This window comes from Cyprinodon variegatus, unplaced genomic scaffold (assembly GCF_000732505.1).
Source record: "Cyprinodon variegatus isolate N-32 unplaced genomic scaffold, C_variegatus-1.0 Scaffold438, whole genome shotgun sequence".
In the NCBI taxonomy this organism is placed as follows: Eukaryota; Metazoa; Chordata; class Actinopteri; order Cyprinodontiformes; family Cyprinodontidae; genus Cyprinodon; species Cyprinodon variegatus.
In genome coordinates, this window is record NW_015150891.1 from 632,909 (window position 1) to 659,724 (window position 26,816).

At 38.8% G+C, this 26,816-nt stretch overlaps 1 protein-coding gene across 1 annotated transcript; it reads right to left on the minus strand.

The window, feature by feature from the left end:
- Positions 1 to 2,386: 2,386 nt before the first annotated feature.
- LOC107093651 (macoilin-1-like) lies at positions 2,387 to 19,812 on the minus strand. Its single transcript, XM_015388840.1, has 11 exons — positions 19,560 to 19,812; positions 16,551 to 16,692; positions 16,155 to 16,281; positions 15,909 to 16,032; positions 12,610 to 12,788; positions 9,628 to 10,147; positions 9,372 to 9,530; positions 6,793 to 6,975; positions 6,594 to 6,714; positions 6,265 to 6,439; positions 2,387 to 4,141 (listed from the first exon to the last, which is right to left on the minus strand). The coding sequence occupies exons 1-11, from the start codon at positions 19,637 to 19,639 to the stop codon at positions 3,939 to 3,941; spliced, it is 2,013 nt and encodes a 670-aa protein (XP_015244326.1). The 5' UTR covers positions 19,640 to 19,812; the 3' UTR covers positions 2,387 to 3,938.
- Between the last annotated feature and the right edge of the window lie 7,004 nt (positions 19,813 to 26,816).

Consider the following 26,816-nt stretch of genomic DNA (forward strand, 5'->3'; position numbering starts at 1 on the left):
TATATATATATAAATATGTGTATTTTTATTTATATTTAATTGTGTTTGCATCTTATATCAGTGCACTAGACTGCCACCCTGGGTCCCTGAGCAAGACCCTCAACCCCACACTGCTCCCCCGGGCACCGCACAATGGCAGCCCACAGCTCCCCAATGGGATGGATTAAATGCAGAGATAAATTTCTCCAACGTGAGATCAATAATGTTACTTTTTTTAAATTAGCCGGAGCTCCAATCACTCTTCAACCCTTTAGATCAGGGATGACCAAAGTTGATCCTTGAGGGCCGCTTTTCTGCAGGTTTTAAAGGTTTCCTGCTCAAGCACAGCTGATATTCATTGACAGCTGATTAAAAGGCTTTTTCTGAACTGCAATCATCAGAAACAGCTGTGCTAAGGCAGGGAAACTTCCAAAACCTGCAGGACATCAGCCCTAAAGGACAGATTTTGGGCATGCCTGCCTTAGATTAAATATATTTCACCCAGGTAAAATGACGGAAATGTGAAAATATTTTTGCTCCACACACCAATCTTCTAAAATTCAACTGTAAGGACAAAAAAAAAAAAAGTTTTCCTTGTGTTGGACTGAAGGTATAACTGTGGATGTCTCCCTCTAGTGGTCGTTTTTAGAACTTTCAGCCCAAACTGATGAAGACGTCACCAGACTCAGCAGGTTGCAATGCCACCAGCAAGACTTTCTTTAATGGTGAGGCTCAGAAGTGAACTGTGTGACACAGCCACCATCACTTTGAGTGAATAAAATAAAACATGGCAGAACAATTAAAAGATAAAACAAAGCACTTTTTTTTCCAAAACATTTTCACTTCTTTCTACACAAACCTGTAAAAGCAACTTAAGTTACAATGCAAGAGCGATCCACAAATACTTTTTTTTTCCTCCTTTAAAAAACAAAAAAAAAAAACAAGGTAGGCAACGTGACAGCACAGGATGGTTAAAATGGTTCAGGGGTAACCTTTTTCCCTTTTAATCATATTCACAGAATCCTTCCTGGTCAAAAAAAAAAAAGAAAAATACTAGAAAAAAAAACTTTTTAAGATGGGAAATGGTGAGCAAGTGCCTGTCATTAAAAAAATTGGTAAAATTTTAATAAATAAAAAGTGTATTAACACAATGTGTCCAACTGACCATCTGCTGTTTCACTGTGATCACCCCAGAACTATGTAAACACGACACCATCCAAGTATGTTTTGAAGACCATCAATCATTTTTGTCAGATCTTGTCCCTCCAGAGTTAGATAGGCATGAGGCCGATCCAGGCAGGTGAGAGGTGTGATGCAGCCTGAACTTTCAGTTCCTAACATGACTGGCCATTCTTTGAACATCCTTGGTTAGATCCACTGCTTTTCCATATTCCCTCAATCACGGAGCACGGTGAGGCCATGGATCTTCCTCCTGAGGGATTCATCGGTTCTGCAGCACTGCGGCTAGGCATGCAATTCACGATTATTTAGCCAATCAATTCATTTGTTGTTGTTTTTTTTATTCATATTCGGATAGCAGAAGGTTCCTTAAAGATTTGTTATGGTATTAAACCAGGTGAAGCTAAAAGTTTTTTTTTTTTTTATCTTAAATGCAAAATGTTTATTTTTTAAAGTTTTGATATAATTACTGCTCTGATTTGCTGTTGGTGAAAGGCATATTTTAGAGTATACTCCATTTAATGGTTCATCAAATTAGTGGGTGACTATTTTAATAATAGTTTTAGCTTTAGCTTGCGCTTGCTGGAAGCTTTCATCTTAACCAGGAGGATCTGCAGTTTTTCTCGCATTTTGTCGAGTCCCTCATGAGATTATCAGCCATCATGTTCAGGCGTCAGCACTGAAACAGCCACGGTTTAGAGCTCACATGGATTGGTTTGATTAAGCCACCAGGTGGCGAGTTTGGCAGCTTTAAGCTTGTCTTGAAAATCTTTTTGCAGCCTAGAGTGGATCGTCCTCAGAGAGCTGTTAGTTGAGGATAATGACCTGCTTCTGCAGAATCTCTGTTTTTTAATGGTCAGACACTCTTTGTTCTGGATGAAGACCGGGTCTTGGTTCCGACTGGCTGAGCCTAAGCGACTGCCATGAGCTGACCGTATGCCTTCCTTTTCACCTGCTCCACATTGGCCAGTTCTATCAGATAGATTCTGTCATAAGGGCCTGCCAATAGCCGACCTCCATGTGACGAGATTTGAGATGCTCCATGGTATTGCGAAAAGCACCAGGAACCTTCGAAATACCGGCTCCCTGCAAGTTTCCTGCCAAGGTGACGTTAAGCAAACGTTTGACAAAGAAATATTAATGGTGGACACTACCCCATTAACCCGCCTGCCTGGTGATTTGCTACTACAGCCCACGGTGTTTCCTGCCAGTGCCGTACAATTCAATACCTTTAGAATTATAGTGCAAAATCACTCACTCAAAGAAACCATTATTCCTGTTGGAAGTTATAAACCATGTTTACCACACTGGAAGTGTGATCTCCATGCCCTTCACAAAAGTCGGAATCTCAAGTCCGACAGCAGTCAGATCACTTGGTGACTCCCCCCGTGCCGAAAGAGAGGAAAATCAGACTTTGACAAAAACTGGCTGAACACTCAAGTCTTCACAATCAGCGAATGGGATGTTGGCTTTGTAGAACACGCTATCCATCTGTCTGACATTCTAATGACATAAAAAAGAACAGCACACTTTATGCTAGCTACATCAATCAAAGTACGGATGAGAACCGAACATCAACACTTGGCACTTAAGAACGGAAATTAAATAAGCAAAGAAAAACATTCCCCAGTTAATTCAATGTACATAGTTGTAAACAAGATGCCGGCTTCAGGGCACGATGAGAGACAATCTGAGTTGGCGTCGGGCACACCGAGCCCGGGACGCGACTTGCACCACATCCAATGTTAGTCTGCTTAATGCTGCCATCTAGCTGCAACCATCTCACATTTAAAATGTAAGAATTTTTTTGTGTTTTTTCTCCTTCGAATACTAACTTGAAATTTTTGCAAATAAGTTTTTCCCTCCATCATTCAAATAAAAGATAAGCATGTTGGTGTGTTTCTGAAGCGAGGTGCTATTATATCCCAGGATTTAGAAGCAAGTGGTTTCTGCAAGGCACTGTTACTTCTGCAGATTATGGTAACGGGCAGTTACCTCGACATCATTGAATCCAGAGAGCGATGGCCGGATGGGGCCTAATTTGGTCCAGAAATAAGAGGGAAGCGAGGTGAGGGAACCTAGATGTAATTTTTTGGCAGTGCCAGGCCTAATCAAGCAGCTTTATCCTCCGAAGGGCAAAGCTACGTCTAATTCTTCCACTTACTGGTTATCCTGGAGCGCTCAATTTTCCAGTAAAAGGAGAAAAAACACTGGATCCGAGGAACAGAATTCAATATCACCGTTTCAGATTTACGCACATTGTTGAAATGAACCGAAACTTTACGAAACAATCATCAGTTGAAGGTAACTCCGATATATCCAAACATGAAGTTTTTACATTCATGTATCACAGGGCTTTACTTTACAGGAGAGCCTCAGATTAACTCAACTAAAAACATGCCTTTCATCTCATTTAAACCATCAGCTAAATCCAATCGAGGTTTATCGAGTTAAATCAAACGCCTGGGTGTGAAGAAAAGTGTTCAGGCTGCAAGGAGAACTGACGTGAAGCGATGTGTGATGGCTCGTCTGTAGACATGTGGCCGACCAATTGTACGCAACCCCTTCAAAATAAAGAGCTCTTGTAATAAAACCTCTGAACAAAGCAGAGAAAAAACCCTCAGAAGAAAATGGAGGAGCTTCGTGTGTCAGTGTGTGCTAAGTGCAAAATCTTGTCGAGGGGGCTGGTAAAGGCTGGTAAAACTTAAAGGTAACCCAAACTAGTGGAGACGGCAAAAAACAAGGGGGAGGGGGGGTAAACACTGAGTCTGGAAAAAAAGTCACTTTTTCAGGGGCTGGTAGACTGAGGCGTTGGGGTCCAGGGAGGAGGGACTATTGTCCATGAACTTGGATGAGTAGTGCGGGGTGACCGGGCTCAGGTTGCTGCTGTCGGACGAGTAGGACAGGCTGGGCATCACCGCCATCACCTCTGCTATCTTCTGCTTCAGCTCCACGATCTCCTGCTCCCTCTGGTGGATCTGGCCTGGATGGCAGGAAACAAAAACAGGACGCACCGAGGTTAGACACATCTTCTATACATTTTTAATGGGAATGCTGGTCATCGATTCATGAATTAATCTAAAGTTGATTGATCTCATCCACTGACCATTAATTGATAAGCAACGTTTCTCTTAAAAACCTGAGTTTTGTTTGTATGAAGACGATCTTTCCAGAACATGCAGGGTCAGCTACTTCCAACAATGTTTATATATAAAAAATAAATAAATACAAAAAATAGTGCATTATATATTCAGTATATTTTGATAATTTATTATAAAAGCTGTATGAAATACAGACTGAAAAACTGTTCTCTTATACATTATTACACTTAAATCTATAAATAGAACTACAGCTGAAACAATTAATCGGATTAATCGATTATTGAAATAATCAAACTAATTTAGTAATCGATTAATCATTAACTGGAGTGTAGAGACTGTAAAACATGGCTTTAGCTGACAGAGGAACCCACTTAGAGCAGTAATTATGTCAAAACTGTTAAATATATAAATATTTCAAATTTAAGATTAAAAAATACATATATATGTTTTCGTCTGTCAATATGCTCTATCCAGACCTCTTCAAGTGCAAAAGTTAGTTTTACCTGGTTTAATTTAGTAAAAAATCATCTTTAAGGAATCTTTAATAATCTATCTGATTATTAATCAAAAATATACTAAACAAAGATTCACTAAATCATTAGTTGCAGCCCTAAAAAGAACAAGAGAAAAAGCCTTTGTCATCCACCGTGCTTATAACTACCCTGTCTTCTTCTATCACTTTCTTTTTTATCGTTACATCTTCACTTTTAGAGCAGAGGAGTTGAAGCTGCTCCCCCATGCAGCACAGCTAACAGGGTGCCATTGAGGCAGTGGTGGCTGGTGGAGTTTTCTTTAGGGGGAGCTAAAAATTCAAAAGACATATATCAAAAAACAATAAAAGTATACCAAGTTACCACACCAGTACATTTATATAAATACCAACAACAAAAGACATTCTAAAAACACTTTATAAAAACAAAACATAATTTCATGTACAGTTTTACTTTTTAACTATTTTCTGAGAATGTGTTTATTGAAGAGCAACTATGCAAATTAACATCTAGAAAAAGTACGTTATATTCTATTATTTTCCATGTGAATCCCAGATTGTTCATTCTTCTTTGCCTTTTCTGAATAGTGTTTTAAATCAGTCAAACCTGTCTTTATCCATGCTGGCTCAGATCCTGACGTTTATAAAAGGAGGAAGGAAAGCAGGATAAGGTGTTAGCCTCGCTGCATGCAGTTAGCCAAGTCTTTTTCTTAAACCATGTCCTGGAAAAGGATAGTTCTTTCTCCATTTCTCTCTCCAATGCGTAAAACATCTGCGCTGTGGCAGGAGGTGGTGAGCAAATACACTTCCTGTCACCTCAGGGCGCACCAGAGCTGCACCCCGAGCTCTCCTGTACCTTTGTATTGCAGAGGAGCGACTGCGCATGTACAACTTTTAACGAGAGTCAAAGGGCAAAGATTTCTCATCAATCTGACGATAAATTGAATGACGCTTTACAAGTCATTAAAGATTAAATATGCATCTTGCACATCTAAGAAATACATTTTAATATATTCCGAATTATTTTAAAAGTTAATTTAAAATGAACTTATATATATATATACATACCAGAAAAAAACATTTAAAGCATCAATAAATCAGATGGAACAAAATTCAGACCATTAATCAACAACTTATCCTGAATCAATTTTTCTAGAACAGCTGGATTCATGGTGAGAATAAATTCCACCTAAGTGGATCTTATTAGGAGACCTCTGAAGGTACCAGAAACAGCATTAAATGATTCGATACAAACACACCGCACTGTTTTGATTGGGAAACCAGACACCCATGTCCTTTCTATTTAGGCTTAATTTGTAGTTCTATTGCTGTAACGTGTAACAACTGAATAATTAAAAGGGAAATTCAATCATTTAATGAGAAAGATCTCTAGAGTAAGCATGTCGACCACCTAGAACAGTATTTCCATAACACAAATAATTCCATGTTAATGATCATTTATCATGTAACCAACATGGACACTTCAGCTGACTCGCTCTCAGAGATTGTTCATACCTTGTGCTATTTCCAGCTGCCTCTTAGCATCTCCCAGAGCGGAGAACAGGTCCAGTTTGATCCTGGTCTCGGCGCTGAGGCTGTTCTCCAGATGCTGGGTCTTCTCCTGCATAGCTGACAGCGCAGACATCAGCACCTCGGTGTCCTTCTCGTTCTCTTTATATTTGCGCAGCTCCTGAAGTATAGGAGGGGGACAAATAGGAGCAACCATGTAAAGGTGATGGTAACAGAGCGTAACAAAAGCACCTTTCCACACTGGAGGGCAGATTTCAGTAAAAGCAGTTTAACAGCAGGACTTCACACAGAAGCAGGCAGCAGTAAAGTCTCACCTGACACTTTCCCTCTAGATCCCTAATCTGCTCCTCCTTCAGCTTCATGTCCATGCTGAGCTTCTTACACTCCGTCTCCAGCTCTCTGATACGACCACGAAGGGAATCGGTGGACTCCACTCTGGTGAACAGGTGGGAAACCCGTTAATTTAAAGATCAGAAGGGGCTCAAACGGAAAAGACCATAAAAGAAAAGGTACCTGGTTGCAGCAGCTAGGGCTACAGCTCTGGCTGCGGTGGCCTCCTCCATCTTCTTCCTCTTTCGCTCCTCAGCCAGCTGCTTCTCCACCAGAGCTCGGGCTTCCTGCTCGGCCTTCAGCCGCTTCTCCAGCTGAGATATTGTCTGCTTGTCCTTCTGCTTTGCCTGGACGGCACTGTGGAGCCTGATGGGTGGAGAGAGAGGTGGTCAACCTGGCTGCATCTGCATGGCATCACATTTAGAGTCAATTCATTCTTCCTGAACTTTAAGCTTCTTCCAGAATTACAACAAAACTCAAAGTAGGTCACAATATAAAGGGAATCAAACAAATAGTGTCTAAAGCCCCCGATTTCGCCCAGCGTATGCCTGACATAGGAAAAATCTGGCAAAAACACTGCTATACTTTAGATAAGTTATGGGTACGTTTTGTATAAGTTATGAATACCCTGAAGCACGCTGGCACACGTCGACATACGGCGAATATACGTGAACGTGTTTCTAACTTACAGCTACCATATAATGGTGTAGTGGCCGCGTTTTTGTATATAAGGGTGTTCAGAGGAGGAAACCATCAGTGGTTCTCCAGACTGCATCCGTATCATAGGGTGAGCAAGAATGTGAGTGTGATGGATTCTCCCTGCGTTCACGACAAACGGCCAACAAACCTCCTAGCAGACATGACGCCGAATCTGCTGCAACTGCAAAACCCCCTTCCTTTCTTTTTCTTTATTTTTATTTCTTTTTTTGGGGGGGGGGGATGAACAGCAGCAATACATATTTTTATGTAGAACGGGTGACTGAGGGGAGCAGCTTTAACTGATGCTTCATAATGCCCATGAAATGATGCACAAGCGTCATTTTATGGGCATTACGCTGCCGTGCGTTATGCATAAGTTAAGCTGTCGTTGGATATAAGCTTTGGACTTGTTATGAATACTCCATGTATAAGCCCAAAATTGAAAAAATATATAGAAAAGTCATTGTATTCCAGCGTTTTAGGAGATTCTGGGACGTAGGGCATACGCTGGCTGAATCGGCAAGGTGTGACAGGGCCCTTAGATGTCTCTCAAACAAAGATAGGCAAAGTGTGGATTTACATTTAGAGCTTTGAGTCCTTTGGCCTACGCATGTTTAAGCAGAAGCCTGATTTTGGACAATTCTACAGAAAAATGCGACTTTTTCACTGCATTCAAAACGGCCCAATTCTGATCCTTTCAAATTCATATATGAATTTTGCCTTTTTCATGCTTAGTAGCAAATTTATTTTACAGTTCTTAAAGCATTTGAGGTCTTAACAGTAAAGGCGCATTTCACCCGACCCTCATGTCCTCATCCAGGCTCTGACTGTCGTTCATATCGATTCCTCGCCAACTCAGTCACTGCTCCCATAAAAACAGTTCTGTTCCCTTTTCCTCACCCATCATTCTTACACAGAAATAATGACCCGTTATTACTCCTGTGTGACATCTACACACACACCATCACACTCCAGTCTGATGGTGGCCATATTTAATTAGAAGCCTGAATGGCCATACAGGGGGGAAAAAAAACAAACACAGGAAAAAATCCATTTTCACTGATTTGCATAGCATCAGTAACTACGCTTACATGTGCAAAAACTCCCCGATCTGATCTAAATCATGTTTGATGGAAAATTCAAAATCTTTGTTTAGATGGAGACTAGTTAAAATGATCCTATCATGACGAATGTGTGCTGTACCAAAGGTTAAATCCTTATGCGTATACAAAACGGTCAAGAACAAAGTGGAAAAGTGTCACACTGACGTTGCACACATGTTCAGAGATTATTTTAGTCCAGAATGGAGGCCTTCAATCTGACCATTTGTGTCCATGTAGCTAAGGTGCTAACACCAACACATGGATAGCAGTCCAAATTGTGGCTCTGGGTGCATGTTTAAGGCTGCTCTGTTGGTCTTTATGTAGCTAGTTTCTGCAGGATGGTGCGCTGCACCTCCAACACTCTGCACAAGAGCACAGTTTCCTTTATTTTCATATATTTGCTGGTTAAACTTCTCCACAACATCCTTCCTGAGCTGTTGGCCGCGTTCCTTAAGGGCTGGTTATCCTCCCGCAGCAGTGTGTCGCAGTGAGCTTGTCGCAAATATTTTTGATTTATGCCCAATTTTTGAAGCATGGTCTGCTCTATGTTATTCCACGCCACAAAGCAAGAGGGACAATTACGAACTAGCTGTGGGTCTAGATACGGCCAAGGCGGAGAGGAAGTGGGGGTAAGTTTGTGCGATAATGGAGGGACATGAGGGTGAAGAAGAGCGGGGATCCAGGTGGACAAAGGGTCCCAGCGTTCTCCAATAATAGAGCACCAAAACAGATGCTGAATACCACTTAAACTAGGTGACTTTTTCTCTTTGCATATTCAATCACTTCACAGCTATACACTCTATTCATTTCATGCAATGACCTGATACATTTCTGTGAGCAGATATCAGATCCTTCAAACATATTGGTAGTTACTCTGTGGATTTTAGATTGTAATATTTCAAAGAACAAATTTCTGAGCTTTCTTTGTAGCTAAATCCCTGCTTGTTCATTCGTCCTCACTTGTTCTGCAGCAGCTCGTTGTCCTGGCGCAGCTGGCCCAGCTCCGAGCGAAGGCTGCGGTCCTGGCTGCTCAGAGAGGAAAGCTGGCTGCGCAGCTCAGACTCCAGCTGCCTGTTGGCCTGTAGGTCTGCCTTCAGCCGCTTCACGTCCTGCTCCAGCCTTTAACAACACAAGTTTATGAGACGACAGCTTTTCATTCACAGCTCTGCCACCGATACAGTAACACTGACACGACATGGCTGATGGGGAGTCTTACCGTACTAGGGTGTCTGGCTTGCCCAGCTGGTTATTAGGGATGCAGTTCTCCACTGGATCCTTCTGCCCCTTCCCCGAGCCTTTCTGTTTCTTCTCGTTCTTATTGGTGGAGGAGCCTGAAGGGAGGCTGCCGTTTGTAGAGCTGTGGTTCCGTGGGGACGAGTTGGTGCCCCCGCCCACATTTTTGTAGTTCTTCCCCGTTCCCCCCATGTCCTCTTTAGCTGTCCCGTCGGCGAGGGAGTTCTCCCCAGCCAGGTCGTTATTCAGTCTCTTAGTCCCCACGTAGTTCTCGATAATTTCTGTCTCCTGCAGTTTGGAGTCCAGTGCATGAATAATACTGTTGTTATTGATCCCCACTGTGTTCTGTTTTTTACCCTCGCGCTCTTTAGCCACACTGTCCTTCCCCTTTTCACGATACTCCAGCTCCGGCAACGTGACCGAGGAGCTTTTCTTCCCAGGCGGCGCTCCGTTTTGGGAAACGACTGTTGGTTCTACCTCAGAGATCCCCTTGGCTAAAGCAGCTGGATGAAAACAAACACATGCTGGGTTAACCGACACAAACATCACCAAGAAAATTTTGCTGGTAGGCAACTTGAAACCACAGATATCAGTTAAATCCTGACCTGGGAACAAACTGGAAAACATCATCCAATGATCCGATTAAAATAAAACTTGTTTGTTTGTTTGTTTTTAGGAACCTTAATCAAACAAAAGCTCCTGGAAGTCAGATAAACAGAAACCATCTTAAAATTCACTATCAAGAAACACAGATCCTGGTTGTTTAAATTCGTAGGGAAGCAGCCTTATCAACGTTTCATTTCCAAGTTCTCCCTAGTGGTGCACAACTTTACACGAGTGAATAAAGTAAATGTGATTGGTTGTTTATCAAGAGGGCAGGATTGTTGTGGTGGAAGGTTTGCAAACAAGTTTGATTATGGCTGGTTTGTCGAAAGCGTCTTGCTAACCAGTTAGCAACTTAGTGCTAGTAGGTTCCCAATGGGAAATTACATTAGGACCAAGTAGCACTAAATTGGTGACTTAGAAACGACACTGTCAAGGAACGCTATGGATAGCGGAAACATGCAAGAGGAGGAGGGTTTTGTGTCGGAGGTCGTGGATGAGTCTCCTCCGCCATACATTTTTTATTTAGAGCAGGAAAGTGGGGACAAAAATGTTGTGGAAGAGGACACCAGGGCGGCAGAAGCTTGGTTTGGTGTAGAAGGCTTACAGCCGTACATGTTTGACTGAAAAAATTTGATTGACAGATGACCGTTGATATATGATTGGCCGAATTTAGGTGTTCTGGCTGACGTATAACTAACTGGCAAGCATAAGATAATGGAAAAAGAAAATACGAATTTTTAAGACAGGATTTTTTTTTCAAAAGAGAAATTTTCTAAATTTTGGGACAATATCATCTGATAAAGAGTACATTTATATACACGTTTAAGCCACAGTGATTTGACATTAAAACGACTTTAAATGGACCAATTTTGGAAACTCTTATGGTTTTAACAAACCAGCGCTTATAAGGTCAGAATAACAAATACTGACAGGAGCAGTTTTGTTTAAAAAAATACTCTCCCGGCACATTTTGTTCCTGCATATTTGACATCATGAGGCTCCCAATGTTACAATCATGAGTTCATGCTCCTTCTCTGCTCTCTTGCACCTGTAGGTTCTCTTACTTTTGTGTCTCTGTGTGTTTCTGCGTGCTCATGTAAAGACATGTCTCTCTTCAGTTTCATTCAAGCCTCACTTTCCTCAATATAAGCAGTGAAGCTACCTTTAGCATAGTTCATACAAAGTTCAAAATAAACTTTTTGAGTTATTTGAATGACTTCACTAAATCAAATTTTACCTCTTTATTAGAACAGCTATTAGCCTCTAAGGCTGAACAATTCTTCCTAAGATGTAAAACTGATTACACTGAACTAATATTCTGATGGCTGTTTTATTTTAAATTTGCTTCACACAAAACACAAGCATGTAGATGCGTTTTCCTCCGTTTACCTATTTTGTAATTGGTAAACAGAGAAACGAGCTGTTTTTATGCTAACTTTAACCTCTGCATTTAGCGGTTCAGGGGACATGGGCTACGTTCACACTGCAGCCTGAAGTGACCCAATTCCGATTTTCTTGCCCATATGTGACCTGTATCAGATCTTTTTATGACAGTCTGAACGACACAGATTGGATTTTTTCAAATGCGACCCAGGCCACTTGGATATGTGGTCCTGAATCCGATACGTATCTGATCTTTTCAAATGCGACCTGTGTCTGTACAGCCAGGTCGCATTCATCCGACCTACACGTCATTGATACTTGACAAATGTTACTAAACGTTACTAATCTGCGTCCTACTAAGCGGAGGCGGGAAAAACTAACAACCATGGCGGAAGATAACACAGAGAGCAGTCAATGGAGAGAAAGTGAGGTTGCTGACTTAATTCATATTTGGAAAGATAGCTCGATTCAGACCAAACTCGAAGGGTCTTACCGGAACCTGGCTCTCTTTTTTTTTGATCTTCTTAAAAAGATTTCGTTCACAATGTGCCTGCTCCTGTTGGAGAAGAACTTAAAGAACGCAATATACGCTGCGGTATTACGAGTCATGTTTACTTCCGCAAACACTGAGGACGCTTGCTACATGTGACGTCATCGCGTCCTCGAGTGCGCATGCGGGACACTTCGGTTGAACGCTTTCAGTTCACACAGTAGATCACATACAAGTCGCATATACTTGGAAGTGTGAACGGACACGCAAAAAAATCCGATTTCACAAAAAAATCGGAATTGAGCATTAAGGCCTGCAGTGTGAACGTAGCCATGGACTCCATACATGTTTCCCTAAAACTGATTATAAAATAAAAACTAGGAGGACTAATCAGTCCTGACATGGTGGGTTTTAGGTTTAGCTTTGATTTCTCCCTCCTTTCTTAAGCAGAGCCAACAGGCTTACACAGACAATCCACAGTCTAACCTTCTTCTGCTTCTCGCTCCTGTCTCTGCAGCATCTGTTGCTCTGGAGGCAAAGCCTGCTGTAGGAGCTGCATGTAGAACTCGTTCTCTTTTTGCACCTCCTTCTGTTTCCTCAGTCGCATCTTATAGCTCACGTAGCTCTTGAAGCCGAAGCCCAGGGTCACGACCGGATAGCCGATACTAGGAGGAATAATTACAGGACAATATTTTGGTTTTATTACATTGGGATTTCATCTGATAGAGCAAGAGGGTAATGACTGTGGTATAGAAGAAACACACTGCTCCCCGAGAGCCCCATGATGGCAGCCCACTGCTCCCCAAGGGGATGGTTTAAATGCAGAGGTAATGTAAGATAAACAAAGCACAATTATTATTACTCTGTGTATAAAACATTTTTTCAAAGCAATCTGTGAAAAATCCTTCATACCTTCCACAAGGACCAAAGGAGAGATCTGTGATTTCAGCAACAACCCCTATTGGAGCCAACTATGTGTATCTTTTGATCACTAGATGGGGCTATCAGCTCCAGTATATGAACCAAGAGGTGACCGGTAGTCCACAGGTGTTGAATCCGGAAGGACATACAAGTTTTTGACCGCTGTGGTGGAGAGTCATCGTTAACCCTGTGGCCGTGCATCGTGGAATAAATGGATTTGTTCACAAATGTTTCATCTGGCTGGATCAATTTTGTACAAGAAGATCTTTGGGATTCATTTTACACGCGATCAACAGGTTCAACATTAGCTGCTCGGCGTGTCAGAACTAAGCAGCAACGGAACAAAGCTTAACTAGTGCAGTATTTTTCTTTTTCTGTGCCCCTGCTGACCTTTAAGGTAGACTGACAGGAAGAGCATGGAGACATGCAGCAAAGGCTTCTTCCGGTCTGGAATTGAACCCTAAACGGTAGTGGCGAGTGTCACTACCTGATCCGTCCTGGAAGCACGATCCGTCCTTTGGTGCGCGAAAAGATATAAACCTTATTTCTATCCTTATCTTACTAAAGAATGCTGATACACGTCTTAAAATGTTAATGACTTTGTCAGACAATTTCTATGCTTTTTACATTTTCTTCGAAAAATGTCATTTAGGTGTTTCTGACAAGATAAAATCGAAGATGACCTGGAAGTATATCTGGATGCACATGCAAATGAGCTAGCTTATGGCGCGCATGCAGAACAGATTGTGTTTCCGGGACGGATCAGGTAGTGACAGCGAGTGCAGTAGCCTCCGTTCGCGGATCGGAGGCTTTACTGCTGCACCATTGTCTTGTGTAATCGACCTCTGTAATTGTTTTTTTGCATGTTTCCAAGGATACTGTTGGATTCCTCACAGCTGCTAAGCTCCAGCATTTGACGGTGGAAGACCTCTTGCTCATTACCCTCATTTTCCCCACGGATTTTCAGTCATGACGAGCTCGGTGGCAGGAAGCCACTGCACTCATGGAAACGACATGTAGAAAAATCTTTGGAGGAATCTGAACACAGCTTCTTGATGGAAGGCAGCACTGCTGGCAAAGAGCCACTGAATAAATATCCTGATCAAATTTAACAAATTAGGTTTTAAACCTAAATCCATCAGCAGCTGGACCAAGTTTTGGCTTAACTGCATTTTAAGGGTTATTTTCCTGTTAGACGTGGACCCTCCATCCCTGTATCAGGTCTGATCTGCTATTTTCCGGCATGACACAGCCATCACCATGCTTCACATGTAGCCCAGAGTTGAGTGCAGGGTAGGATCTAGCAAATCAATCAAAATGTTTCATCACTGAACCTGTGCAGCTTGTTTTCCAGGCATCTTTGGTTCCCTACATGCCTTTTGGTGACCTTTAAACTGGCCTCTACCAAGAGCCTCCTTCATTTCCATCTGTAGCATAGAGACCAGATTTATTGACTGCACAGCTAATCGTTGTCCCATAAAATGTGGTTATCTGCAGCTCCTTTAGTTACCATGACTAATGCTCTCCTTGTCTAGCCTGTCAGCTGAGTTTGACAGACATGTGTTAGCAGACTAGGTTAATTAATTGCTAATTAATCTTAGAGGTTTACCCTTCCTTGTCAAATCCAGTCTGCTGCATTCCTTGATCTTCATGATGCCGTTTAGTCACTGATGTTTTTTCAAAAAACTCCACTTAATTGGTTTTGTACATTTTTAAAGGAACTTGGTTGCAATTTTTTTAAGAGGTATTGGAATGAAGAGGTGTGATATCATTTATTAAAACATTTATAATTTCCCTTTATTTTTTTAAAGGATGCTCAATATGTCGGCATTAGCGTCACTATCAACTCATGTTGCTCATTTATTAACACATTACCGTACTTGTATCAATATTAACAGTTTAGGTTTATTTCCATCTAGTTGCTGAGGCGGTGCCAGCATTGTTGGAGGTTTTTTTCACAGTGTCTTAATTTAAAAAAATATAGATATCATATTTTCCATATTATAAGTTGCTAGTTTTTCCCCCCCATGCTTTCAACCATGCTGCTTATTAAAAAAGGTGCGGCTTTTCTGTGGACTTTTCCTAATCAGGGGGCAGAAGTGAAAGAAGAGTGGGCTAATTTTTATTTAGCACATGCTAGCAGCAGGCACAACTGAGAAAAAATGTCCCGAAGTCACACGTTGAAATTTATTTCCTGCTTTAAAGCTGGGAACCAATGAAAAGACTGCGTGCAACTCCTCCAGAGCTGAAATAAAGAGCTGACAAGGCCTCATCATTAATTAGAAGCTCTTACTGCTGCGAACCAACAAGCTAATGGGAGCTAGCATTCTTCATTGTCCCTTGGTTTTACATGTAGTGCTCCCCCTACAGGTTTGGTTCGAGACAGTTCAGTTAATTCAATAGCTTTTAGCCTGGTGCAGCTTATATATCATTGCTGTCGGGAAAAAACCTTGTAACTGCCATTTTGGATTTTTTTATTTTTATTTTTTCATAAATTGATACGATTGGTCAGTCCCCACGTGTGAACGTATGTTTTGGAAAATATTAACCAATTAAAAGTGTTGAAAAAAGGTTGGGACTTAATCTCGTTACTCTATTGGACTCTTCCGCTGTCGCTGTTTTTACAATTTCCTGTAAACTTTATGGTTTTGGACATACAAGGTTTCCGTCCGACAGCGACGATATGTAGCTTTCCAGTTAAAAAAAAAAAAAAACACCACAAACTTTGTGGGTATGCCTTATAGTGAGATGCGTTCTATAGTCCAGAAAATACGGTAATATTAATCAGATATATTTTTATAGTAGTGCATCCTTACATTTTTTTCTCATTGTTCTTAAGAAACGGCTGAATAAATGACGATTACCAGTGAGCAGCAAAGGGTCGACAGAGATCTACGTGGAAATTCTTCAGATCTTTGAACCGTATAGCAGCTTCGATGTACACAAACAGGATCCACAGCGAAACGGTGGGTAGACACACTCCTCTTTCTGTATAGAACAAGATAGAACAGCAGAGGACAGAAAACAAAAAAAAAAGGTGTATTAGCCTTTAACTTTACAAAGCCACAGCAAAGATATAAAAAACAAAACAATAAGCAACTGAAACCAACCTGTGTGCCAAACATACTGGACCCATACGTAGGTACTGGCTGCAAAGAACAACCACTGGACAGGGATGAAGAGGAGGCATATGATGTCGGATGTAAACGCCACACAAACAAAGAAAACGGAGAACGCCTACAAGAAGGGAAAAAAATAAATCAATGTTTAACGTTTAAGCTCACAGTAAAAACACCTTCATCTAAATTTTATATATATAGGTACAGATAAAAACATGAAAAGGAGTTTTTAAAGCTTTAAAAGGGATGGAATAACAGTAGAGGGAATAATGTCTAAAAACAAAACAAAACATTTCCCTGTTCTTATAGAGATCACATGATCATATTCCAGGTTTGCATGAATATTTAGGAAGCCTGTGGATGGAGGTAATACAGAGAGGCTCTTACCAGACCCTGATATCTGAACGAGTCGTAGACGCTCCGAATGAAAAGCCAGAAAGGCCACAGGTACTCGAACCTGAACTCCAGCACGAAGTCAGCCAGCAGAACTAACACCCAGACCACCAGGAACTTCAGGTACAGGAATGTGCTGCGGAGGACGGAAACAAAACTATGAGACCAGGAGAGGTGGAACGAGCAAAATTACCTTTACAAGTTTCCACATTTACCAACGCAAAAAACAATGTGTCAGTGTATTTTAAGGGATTTTATATATTACAGTAAAAACTCTGGTTTCAGATTTTGTATAGTCTCCCTCAGGTAATAATTTGTGCATTAATGCAATAACAAATTTTTGTTGATATCATTTCCACACCTGGAGATAAATAGTTTCATTTTTTTCTTTTTAAATAGTAAAGGATCAGCAAGATGAAGCATAACTGTCTCCTAACAACATGCTTCTCCCACCACCATGTTTTACTATAGGGAGGATGTGCATAGCCGTTTTCATGCACACTTCATTTCCCGCTGAGGGCAATGGATATACATTTGTAAGTAGAATAAAAGAAGTCAAATAAATTGCAATGCTCTTACCTGTACTTAATTGGTTTTTAAATCCAGATTTTTTAAATGATCCTTCAAATAAAATCCCAATAAAAGACACCGACTTAAGTGTAAAAATAAATCACATTTATACAATTACGAATATTTATGTGAAGTCTTCAAAAAAAAAAAAAAAAAACATTCCCAGTGTAATGATCTCTCAATTTCTCTCTTAGACCTGTGGCTCACCATACAAGAGAGCCTGTAACATCTACTGTTCACTTCATGACTTTTACATCCTGTACACATCAAATTCTCCCCCATTTAACAACTACGTAAATGGAAATGCAAACAGGTTCTATTTTCAGGTTAAAAAAAAAATACAACTTCCCACAAGTGTTGATGGTCCTAGTACCAAATAAGCATCTCCAAGTCCCTCCATATATACTGTAAGGTTTGCAATGATGTTCCTCAAAGGATTAGATCAGCGATGGGCACAAATACATTTTTGTTGGCTGTATTTTGTAGTTTATTTTGATACATTTTTCACATTAGTATTTGGTATTTTATTTTGAAATACATTTTGATGTATCAAAATAAAATACTGTACTTTTAAGATACTTAATTCTAAGAGCCTTTTACTTTTATCTCTTCACTTGTACACTACCTGGAAAAAACATCTGAAAGCAAGAGACTCCTTCCATAATCAGTCCACCAATATGCTGACCCCTCATAGACACCCCGATATAAACCTCTGCCCTGAGAAATGTTCAGTAACCCAAGGAGCCCTTCTATAAGTATACTTATTTACTCTTTTAGTGGAATAGATTTAGCTTTATAGATAATTAGATGTCATCAGGGGCAGTCTCACAGAAAGTATTTTACAGTATTTTGAAAATAAAAAAATACACAACACTGAAGTATTTTGATACAAAACAAGAAGGCATTTTCATCATCTCAAAATACAATTTATAAAAAAGTATTTTGTTTAGTATTAGAAATACTGCCCATCCCTGGATTAGATTAATTAGCTATGAGTTACTACTCAACAATGGGGGATTTCACCTGAGATGATTGATTCAATGCGTGTGTAAATGCTGGTTTCTACAGAAGAGGATTAGGACCACTGAGAAAAAAAAAAAAAGTTAACAGATTTTTTTTTTTTTTATTCCAGTATGAGAAAACAGAATTCTTAATCTCAGAGTTCTGACTTTGACCTCAGAGTCCTCACTTATTCCTCAATTTAATCTCAGAGTCCTCACTTAGTCCTCAATTTAATCCCAGGGTCCTCACTTTAATCCCAGAGTCCTCAATTTAATCCCAGAGTCCTCACTTAGTCCTCAATTTAATCCCAGAGTCCTGGCTGAAATCTGACAGTTAACAAATGTTGGCATCAAGCCGTAGCCTTGTCTAGAGTTTAAATTAGCTCTCTTGTTATAAACACCTTCTGCTCTCCCATTAATGTAATAGCATCTGGCAATTAAAAAGTCGCCTAATTCTGACATTTTCCAATATGTTACCGACACAACTACAACAACTACCATCTTTATCAATGAAGCTGAGAGCTCCCACATCTTTTCCATCATGGTGCCCTTTAAGATTAAGATCCAAAATTCTGAGTTTAAATTCAGAATTCTGACCATTCTATTTTTTTTTTCTCATATTATACTGAAATAAAATGTTAAAATTATTTAACTTTTTATTTTTGTCCTCTCTTTGGCCCTAATCCTCTTCTGTAGAATTATGTGGAAAAAGTAAACGCGAACCTAGTGAAAAACTGTTCAAACTGAGACGGGCCTGGATTACTGCAATGCTTTTAACCTTTACCTGTGAAACAAAAATTAAATGAGACAAAGAACAGCCAGTGGAGAAACTGTGGTTTAAATCCTCCACATATCAGCAGTAGAAATAAGCAGGTGTGCCTGTGGTTCATGTCTGAACATGTTGGAGTCGGACAGCACAGCTGCTTTCCATTTGTCTCGGATTACCGTCAATCAATTTAACGAGCAGCAGTTTATATTGCAAATAAATTAATAAATAAATAAGGCATTTGAATGGAGCCCCTCTGCCAGACAAAGCACATGTGATTTCAAAACGAGCGCCTCCTTCATTACCGCTTTCCTCACAAAGTTACAGCGCATTTCCTCTCATTTTCAATAAAATAAAATTTAATTGATTCATTTCCGGGCTTATTTAACAATTAACGTCCCTCGTGGATCCATTCACAGGTTAATTGAAATTGGAAGAGAAATGTTTTGTTCAGGCTAACGTTGGACGCACCGTGTTTTAAGGACCGTTAACCCGGGCCTGATATTTAATAAAAATACATAGTGCTGCTAAAGAGCTGCAAAATGACCGTTACACAGGCTGGCAGCCGCGTCCTGACACATACACAGCGACGCCATTGTTATACAATAAGGTCTCTCCGAACCCCCCCTTCCTTCTTTTTTTTTTTTTTTTTTTTTTTTTTTGTACCTGCTATATATACCCTCGGTGATTCGGTTCCGTTTTAACGGCCGTCGGAGTTTGCTGCAGTCCGCATTGCGCCGCTTCATCCTCCCCCTGTTGATTCTCTGTTGATATCGCTCTGGGAACTGCAACTGGAAACGTCACCCGCTCATTCTAATGTCCCCACTTGTTCCAGTTACCCACCATTGTAGCTGTTTTATGCTCATGAAACAAAGAAATAAATAAAAACAGTCCCGACGAAGGCCCTCCCCTTTTCACGACACGCAGCGTCGCGACGTCGGCGTTGTGACGTGTGACGTCTAAGTCTAAGGACGTAAGAAACATGGCGGCTCTTTTATTTTTTTATTTTATTTTATTTTTATTTTTTTATTTTATACAACTTTATTTGTTTATTCAAAGAACAATAAAGAGCACTATAGGTATTCACAACAACCATTATTTACAGACATTTTCAACAAGTGTAAATTCACATTTTTACCAGTCAAGTAAATGACCTCGTTTTGCAAAACAAGAAGAAAGACAAGAAAAAATAAAAATAAATTAAGATCGTATATCTATTAAACAAAAGTTAATACTAGGGGGAAACAGCGCTCTAAATAATATTAAAAAGGACAAAGGTATCTTGAGTTTTGATTGCTTTCTTATTTTCTGATAATTGTCTGGTGTCAATATATTGTTTAAGTTCGTGCTTAAAAGCAGTAATGCATGGTTTGGAGCCTCTATATTTACATTTATGTATTAAGAACTTGGTCATAATAATAATAAAGTCAATTATATATACCTCATCTGATCTATTTGGTTGAACCTTACAATTTCTCTTAACGCTGAATAGTATAGTCTTCCAAAATTTTATTAATAAAAGTCTTTGTCTATTTTTCTCTTAATTAAATAATAAATGTCGTACCAGAAGGACTGGATAAGTGGACAGTTCCAGAATAGATGAACAAGTATTTCAGAATTATTACAGCAGAAGCTGCAAGTGACATCAATGTTTTTTTCAAAGCCTTTCTGGGTAAAGACTTTGGTAGGATAAATGTTATGGATTATCTTAAATGAGATTTAGTTTTGTTATTTATCAAATATCGATTTGGATGCAGCCAGACTTCTTTCCAGTTGATGTAATCCAAGAATCTTCCACAGTTTGAGATGGCATAAGGTACCACTTTAATGTTCAGCTGAAATAAGGCTCTGATTGATTAATTTTTTGAAACAACAAAACATATTTTACCTACAGAAGAATCCACTGGTGATAACAAGGACAATTGAGAAATGTTTAATTTAGGATGTGACCAAAAAAGCATACAAATAGCCGAAGAGATGGATCCAAAGACTTTCGTATAATCCCCTGGAGGAATCGAAAGATTAAATTCAGTTAAAAACTCCTCATATGAGAAAAGGCGACCATCTTTGTTAAATCACTGAGCCACGTGTGTAATGTTATTTTGGAACCAATACTCAATAAAAAGAGATTTATGCTTGTATAGAATGTCCTTGTTATTCCATATAAGATACCTATGGGGGGAAAAGTTGTGTTTATAGATCAGAGTCCATGACAGGAAGGCCTGGCGGTGAAAAGCTGATAACTTAATGGGAACTTTATCAATATCATAATTGCACATTAAGAAGAAGTTTAATCCACCAAGTTTAGAAATCATATACAAAGGTAAAGCATTCCAATGGCTCTCTTATATATATTTACTTTTTTTTTTAATTTAAATTTTTTAACAAAATACATTAATTTTCATTTTCAAGTAGGAAACTTGTATTACTACCAATGGAAACATACAAAACTTAAAAAAGAATTAAATTAAAATAAAAGACGGACTCATTCTGCAGCAAGACAGTTTCTGGCATCATGTTAACTTTAGCAATTTTGTGAGTAAAATAAACAAAAATTTTGACCAATCATTGGCCTCCCCTGTGGCCACCCCTACCATTTATTTCCCTCTAATACAGATGGTGGCAACAGTAATACTCTTAAATGGAATATTCAAAACATTTGAATATTCCACTTAATATTCTACAATTTTTCATATATTAGCAATAAAAACAACAAAAACATCATAGTTAATTATGCACACCCTTAGTAAAAGGTAGTTTATTCAAATATACTAAAAGTGTACTAATTTCCTTAAAATCAGGCAGTGCACTTAAAGTTTACTTATTCTAAATTATATTTCATATACTTAACAATTGTTTACTTTGTTTACTAAAGTATACTTTAGTAAACTTAAAAATGTCCCAATTTAGTTCAAAGAAGTATTACTTTAGTAATACTTCAATTACACTAAAAGCACATTGTTCGATATACTTTCTAAACTTATACTTAAGTATTCTTAATAGAATTTACTTCAAGTATACTACTTTTGTAAAGGGCATTGATATACTAACATTAAAGATGATAAATGCAGAATTCAAACAGAAATAGATTTTTGTGTTTTATGGGGTAAGGAGAAAAGTCATCTAGGATTTTTCAGTGAAATCATAGATAAATAACTATTTTAATAAGAACTTGTTAAATATTTATGTAGATATTTTTAATTGTAAATGTCAATTTTATGCAGAATGATTACTGCTAAAAGTAGGTACTGTAAGTAATGTCAATGGAAAAGATTTTCGCCCAAAACTCAAATCTGAAAAATTTGATCCATTATACCTTTTATCTAGAAAGCACGGATGTTTGAATATATTCATTTTTTTTGTAAACAAAGGCTGTGGGAAAATATATTTTGTCTTTATTTAGAAAATATGGATGTTTTGCTCGTTAATTTTCCTGCTGGAGCAGTGCAGATTGACGGTGAGGTTTTGGTGCCTATCTACTTTAGGCCACCCCTCAGTGTACATTGGTTATCGCCTGGACACCCTTATAGAAATTTTCTGGCTACCCCTCTGTATGACATGTCACTACATAGTTTTTGTATATGTCTATATTTGTCGACTAACAGAGATAAAGATGAATAGAAGATTTTGTGTTCGTTTTTGAAACTTATTAATGAAGGTTTCTGATTTTTTCCTTTTACATACATGTATATGATATCTTCCCATACTTAGAACTATTATGACCATGTCAGATAAATCCTTCGGAATGTCATTCTTGTATGTTAATATTTGATTTATCTGAAAAGGTGTTATATTATCTATTTGTTGCTCAACCAAATATTCAGGTTGTGTCAAAAGCAACCTGTGACTCGACACAAATAGAAGAAATGTTCAATAGTTTCTGGTTCTTCAACGCAAAATACACAGGCATCCAGTCTCTGCTGTTGGATGATAACTATTAATAATTTTATATTGTACTTCTGTTACTTTTGGTAGAATTGGCCATTTTAAATATTTAAAATATTTTCCTATGTGACCTTAATCATTTATTGTTAGAATTTTTGTAATTCCAGTAAAATTATGAAAGGTTTTACATTTAAATGCTGTGCCTATAAAATGATTGTTACACTTTTTATCTCTAATAGGCCATTGCTCAATTTTTAGCATGCTCTTATATTTAATACGCTGGAAGAAATAATGATAAATGTAAAGGGTGTGGAGAAAAAGAAAATGTCGAACACTTACTGATGAACTATAAAACTTATGAACATGAAATTTAGAAGCATGGTTGGAAGGAAAGGCAAAGAATGGAGTGTTAAAGGAATATTAGGACATGAAGGAAATATAAAGGATATTCACAGATTAAGGGGAAAAAAATATTAATTTATCTATAGAATACAAAATAAAAAAAAATAGAATTTGATGTAAAGTAATGTTGCTACACCACTCGTGTACAGTAGGTGGCGGTATGCACCTTAAAATTGCGATCCACCATAATAGAAAAGAAGAAGAAGAAAAAACATGGCGGCTCCCTGCTAGTCCAACGATTTCTCTGAATTTAAGCTTTTTTCTAACCCTGACATTAAATTCTGAACGGTAAGTGGGATTACACTGTTAAATACTTTTCGTTTCGGTTTATTTTAACCCTATAGACGCTTAGAAAAGGTCAAAGTAGACACTTTTGAGCTTACTAGCAGTCCTTACACGCTTTCTTTACCACGTTTGTTTTGATTTTCGATTAACTTCTCCTTTTTTACATCCAAAGCACAACATTAACCTGCTCTGTATATATTTAATCACAAGTAGTTATTATTAGTGTTTTAATGAGGCTTGAAGCGTTTCACATATTGTATTGAAACTGCGTTGATACTGTCTCACCGAATACTGACACCTGCTGGACATTTAGAGACACTTCAGGCAGTTTATTTGACACTAAACTGAATTGTTTTGATGACCTACTACAATGATATAATTGAAGGCATTGTAGGTTATATTGTAGTTTTTCGTACCTATGTTTACATTAAAAATATCTTTGATATTTTTAGATGCAGCCATTAAATAATGTAAACATATCTCGTAACGTGGAAATTTAGGGGAAAATGTGAATGATGGTGATGGGTCCAGTAACACCGATGCATGCGTGGAGCCCATAGAGCAAAACACTGTATTGGTGTAAGTGTTGTTTCGAGAAAGTCATGTTACTGATACAGGAGTTCTTTCTAATTGACTGACTCACTAAAATTTTGTTTAAAAACACATCTGTCAACTAGTGTTGCACTGATACCAATACCAGTATCGGGCGGGGCCTCGATCCAGCACTAAAATGGTGGTATCGGTATCAGCAAGTACCGGCAAATAGGGAACAGATACCATTTTGAGAGCTAAAAGTTTATTCAACTATTGTCACCCATTCCATAAGTACAGTAAAAACGGTAAATAAACTAAGAGTCAATTTGAAATCAACTTTAACTCTGATAAGTTGAGTGATAACGGAGAGGAAAAGTATGACACAACGACAAAATTAAGATAAAAATGGAACGGCTGAAACGTTCCGATTCCTTTTAGGTTGCACCAAGATTCTTGATCATTTTAATCATAAACCGCAACAGATGAGACATTTTTTTTTAGCAGATGCATCATGTTGACAGATACGTTTTTAAACACAGTTTAGTGAGTCAGTCAGTTAGAAACAACTCCTGACTTTCTTGAAACGATACATGCACCATTGCAGTGTTTTGCTCTATTGGCTCAATGCATGCACCAATGCATCAGGGTTGACCCATCACTACTGCATGGCTGAAATCACTGCCAGGGAATATAGATGAAGCACGATGGGAATCAAGGCATTGGCGTCACATGTGCGAAGCGTGAAACTCAAAGCGTCAAAATAAAGTTACGGAGGAGCAGCAGGTATTTTTCTATTCTCCGTTGCAGAGACTTGGAATCACTGCAACACCTCCACAGTATCTCTCACATCAAGAAACAGCGGCAGTAGAACCAAATCTCCTGTGTGTGTATGACCGTTCATTCTTCCTGTCCGCTGAACTGCTGCTAGTTTTCCTCACATGCCTGGAAGATGTCTAGTGCTACAACCACAGATGATTTCGCTCTCCAAATGGAATTGAACGATTCAGATTAGCTAGCCGAATTAATATAAGGGACAGAGAGTAGCCGCCTGTGGCCCGGGCTGCCTGTCACAACTTCAGTCTGGCGTGCAGATGATGTCATACACACTCTGCTTTGTTTTTAAAAGATATAAATATAAAAAATAAAACCGCGGATGTCTGGGGGACAGTGATTCGCCTACATGTTATGAATGCTGGCGTACCATTAAGAATAAATTATGNATTGTTGGGAGTGTGTCTGTTGGTCATAAAGCCTGATTGCGTTTCATCTATTATGGAGTTTAAGACACACTTAAGCCTTTTTGCGATGACAAACCCAAAAATTTTATAGTCATTATTGAGCAAGCAAATGGGGCGCCAATTGTCCAGAAATAAACGATCTTTATTAGGTTTGGGAATCAGTGCAGTCAGTCCCTGAGTCAGTGTGGTTGGGAGACTTTCTTCACTAAGACTCTCTTTATAAACTTCAAACAGAAAAGGAGTCAGCTCAGAGGTGAATGTTTTGTAAAATTCTGCTGTTAATCCATCAGTTCCAGGAGATTTGTTGTTTTTGAGAAGTTTAATAGCATTCAATACCTCTTGCTGTGAAATGGGTCGATCACAAAATTCCTTATCAGTTTGACTTAGGGTTTTGGTTGAGATGGACTTCATAAAAGAGTCTGCTGAAGCCTGAGAAAATTTTGACTCATAAAGCTGTTTGTAGAAATTTGAGCAGAAATTAGCTATTTCAGTGTAGTTTTCAGTGATAATCCCATTGATATTTAATTTATTAATAGAATCATTAATAGAGTGATGCTTATCAAGATTGAAGAACTAATGAGAATTTTGTTCTACTTCTTCCAACCATTTTGATCTTGACCTGACAAAAGCTCCCTTTGCCTTTTGATGATATAGTTCATCTAATTTATCCTGCAGCTTTGTTAACTCCATTCTTTCATCATCTTGTAAAGTCTCCGGATTTTTCCTGTAAAGAGTCAATATTTCTTAATATATTAACCTCTTCGAAATTTCTTGCTTTAGCTCTTTGACTACCATGTTTTCTTAATGCTTTCCCTGTTTCAAATTTAAAAAGATCCCAATTAGTTTTCTTTTTTTTTTCTTTTAAAGCTTTAGTCCAAAAAATTGAGATTAAGTCTCTAATTTCATTCTGAATTCGGACGTGCAGCAGACGTGAGGAATGTACAGGTGCTGATCCAGGACTAATATCTGATAGAAAAGTAGGTTAGTCGCATCAGTTCCCAATGCAGTGGCTTCAGGTAAGAAAAAAACTCAGAGACAGTATTTAAGGTTTTAAGATACAAGAGATGATTGTAAAAGCTTAGCCGATTGCTGTAGGACCAGTGGATCATCTATAGGAAAACATGAAGTGCCGCTAGGCTGCTACCAGCACCAGGTCAGACGGAACTAATTTAAAGAGCTGGAAAAATGTAAAATAGGTTAAGATACAAACAATGATGCAGAATTGGACAGAAGAAGAAAAAAGTAGCAGAGGGAAAGAAATGCATGTGCTCCAAAGCAGCGTCTCTATAACAGACAATTTAGTAGGGGTGTGAATTGGCAAGAATTAGTTGATTCGATACGCATCACAAACACATGTCAAAATCATAATAGCTATTATGAGCTCCTGATTTGCATTTTTTTTTTATTATCCTTCTGGAAAACCTCTACAGTAATACATTTTCCACACAAAGTCTGCTGTATGAAATACATTTCATTTATGAGAACTGTGCTGCAAGTGTGAAATATATTTTAAGGTAACAAAAAATATAATCCAGCATGTTTTAAATAAAAAGTTCAAACTGAGTTAGTAGAATTTTTT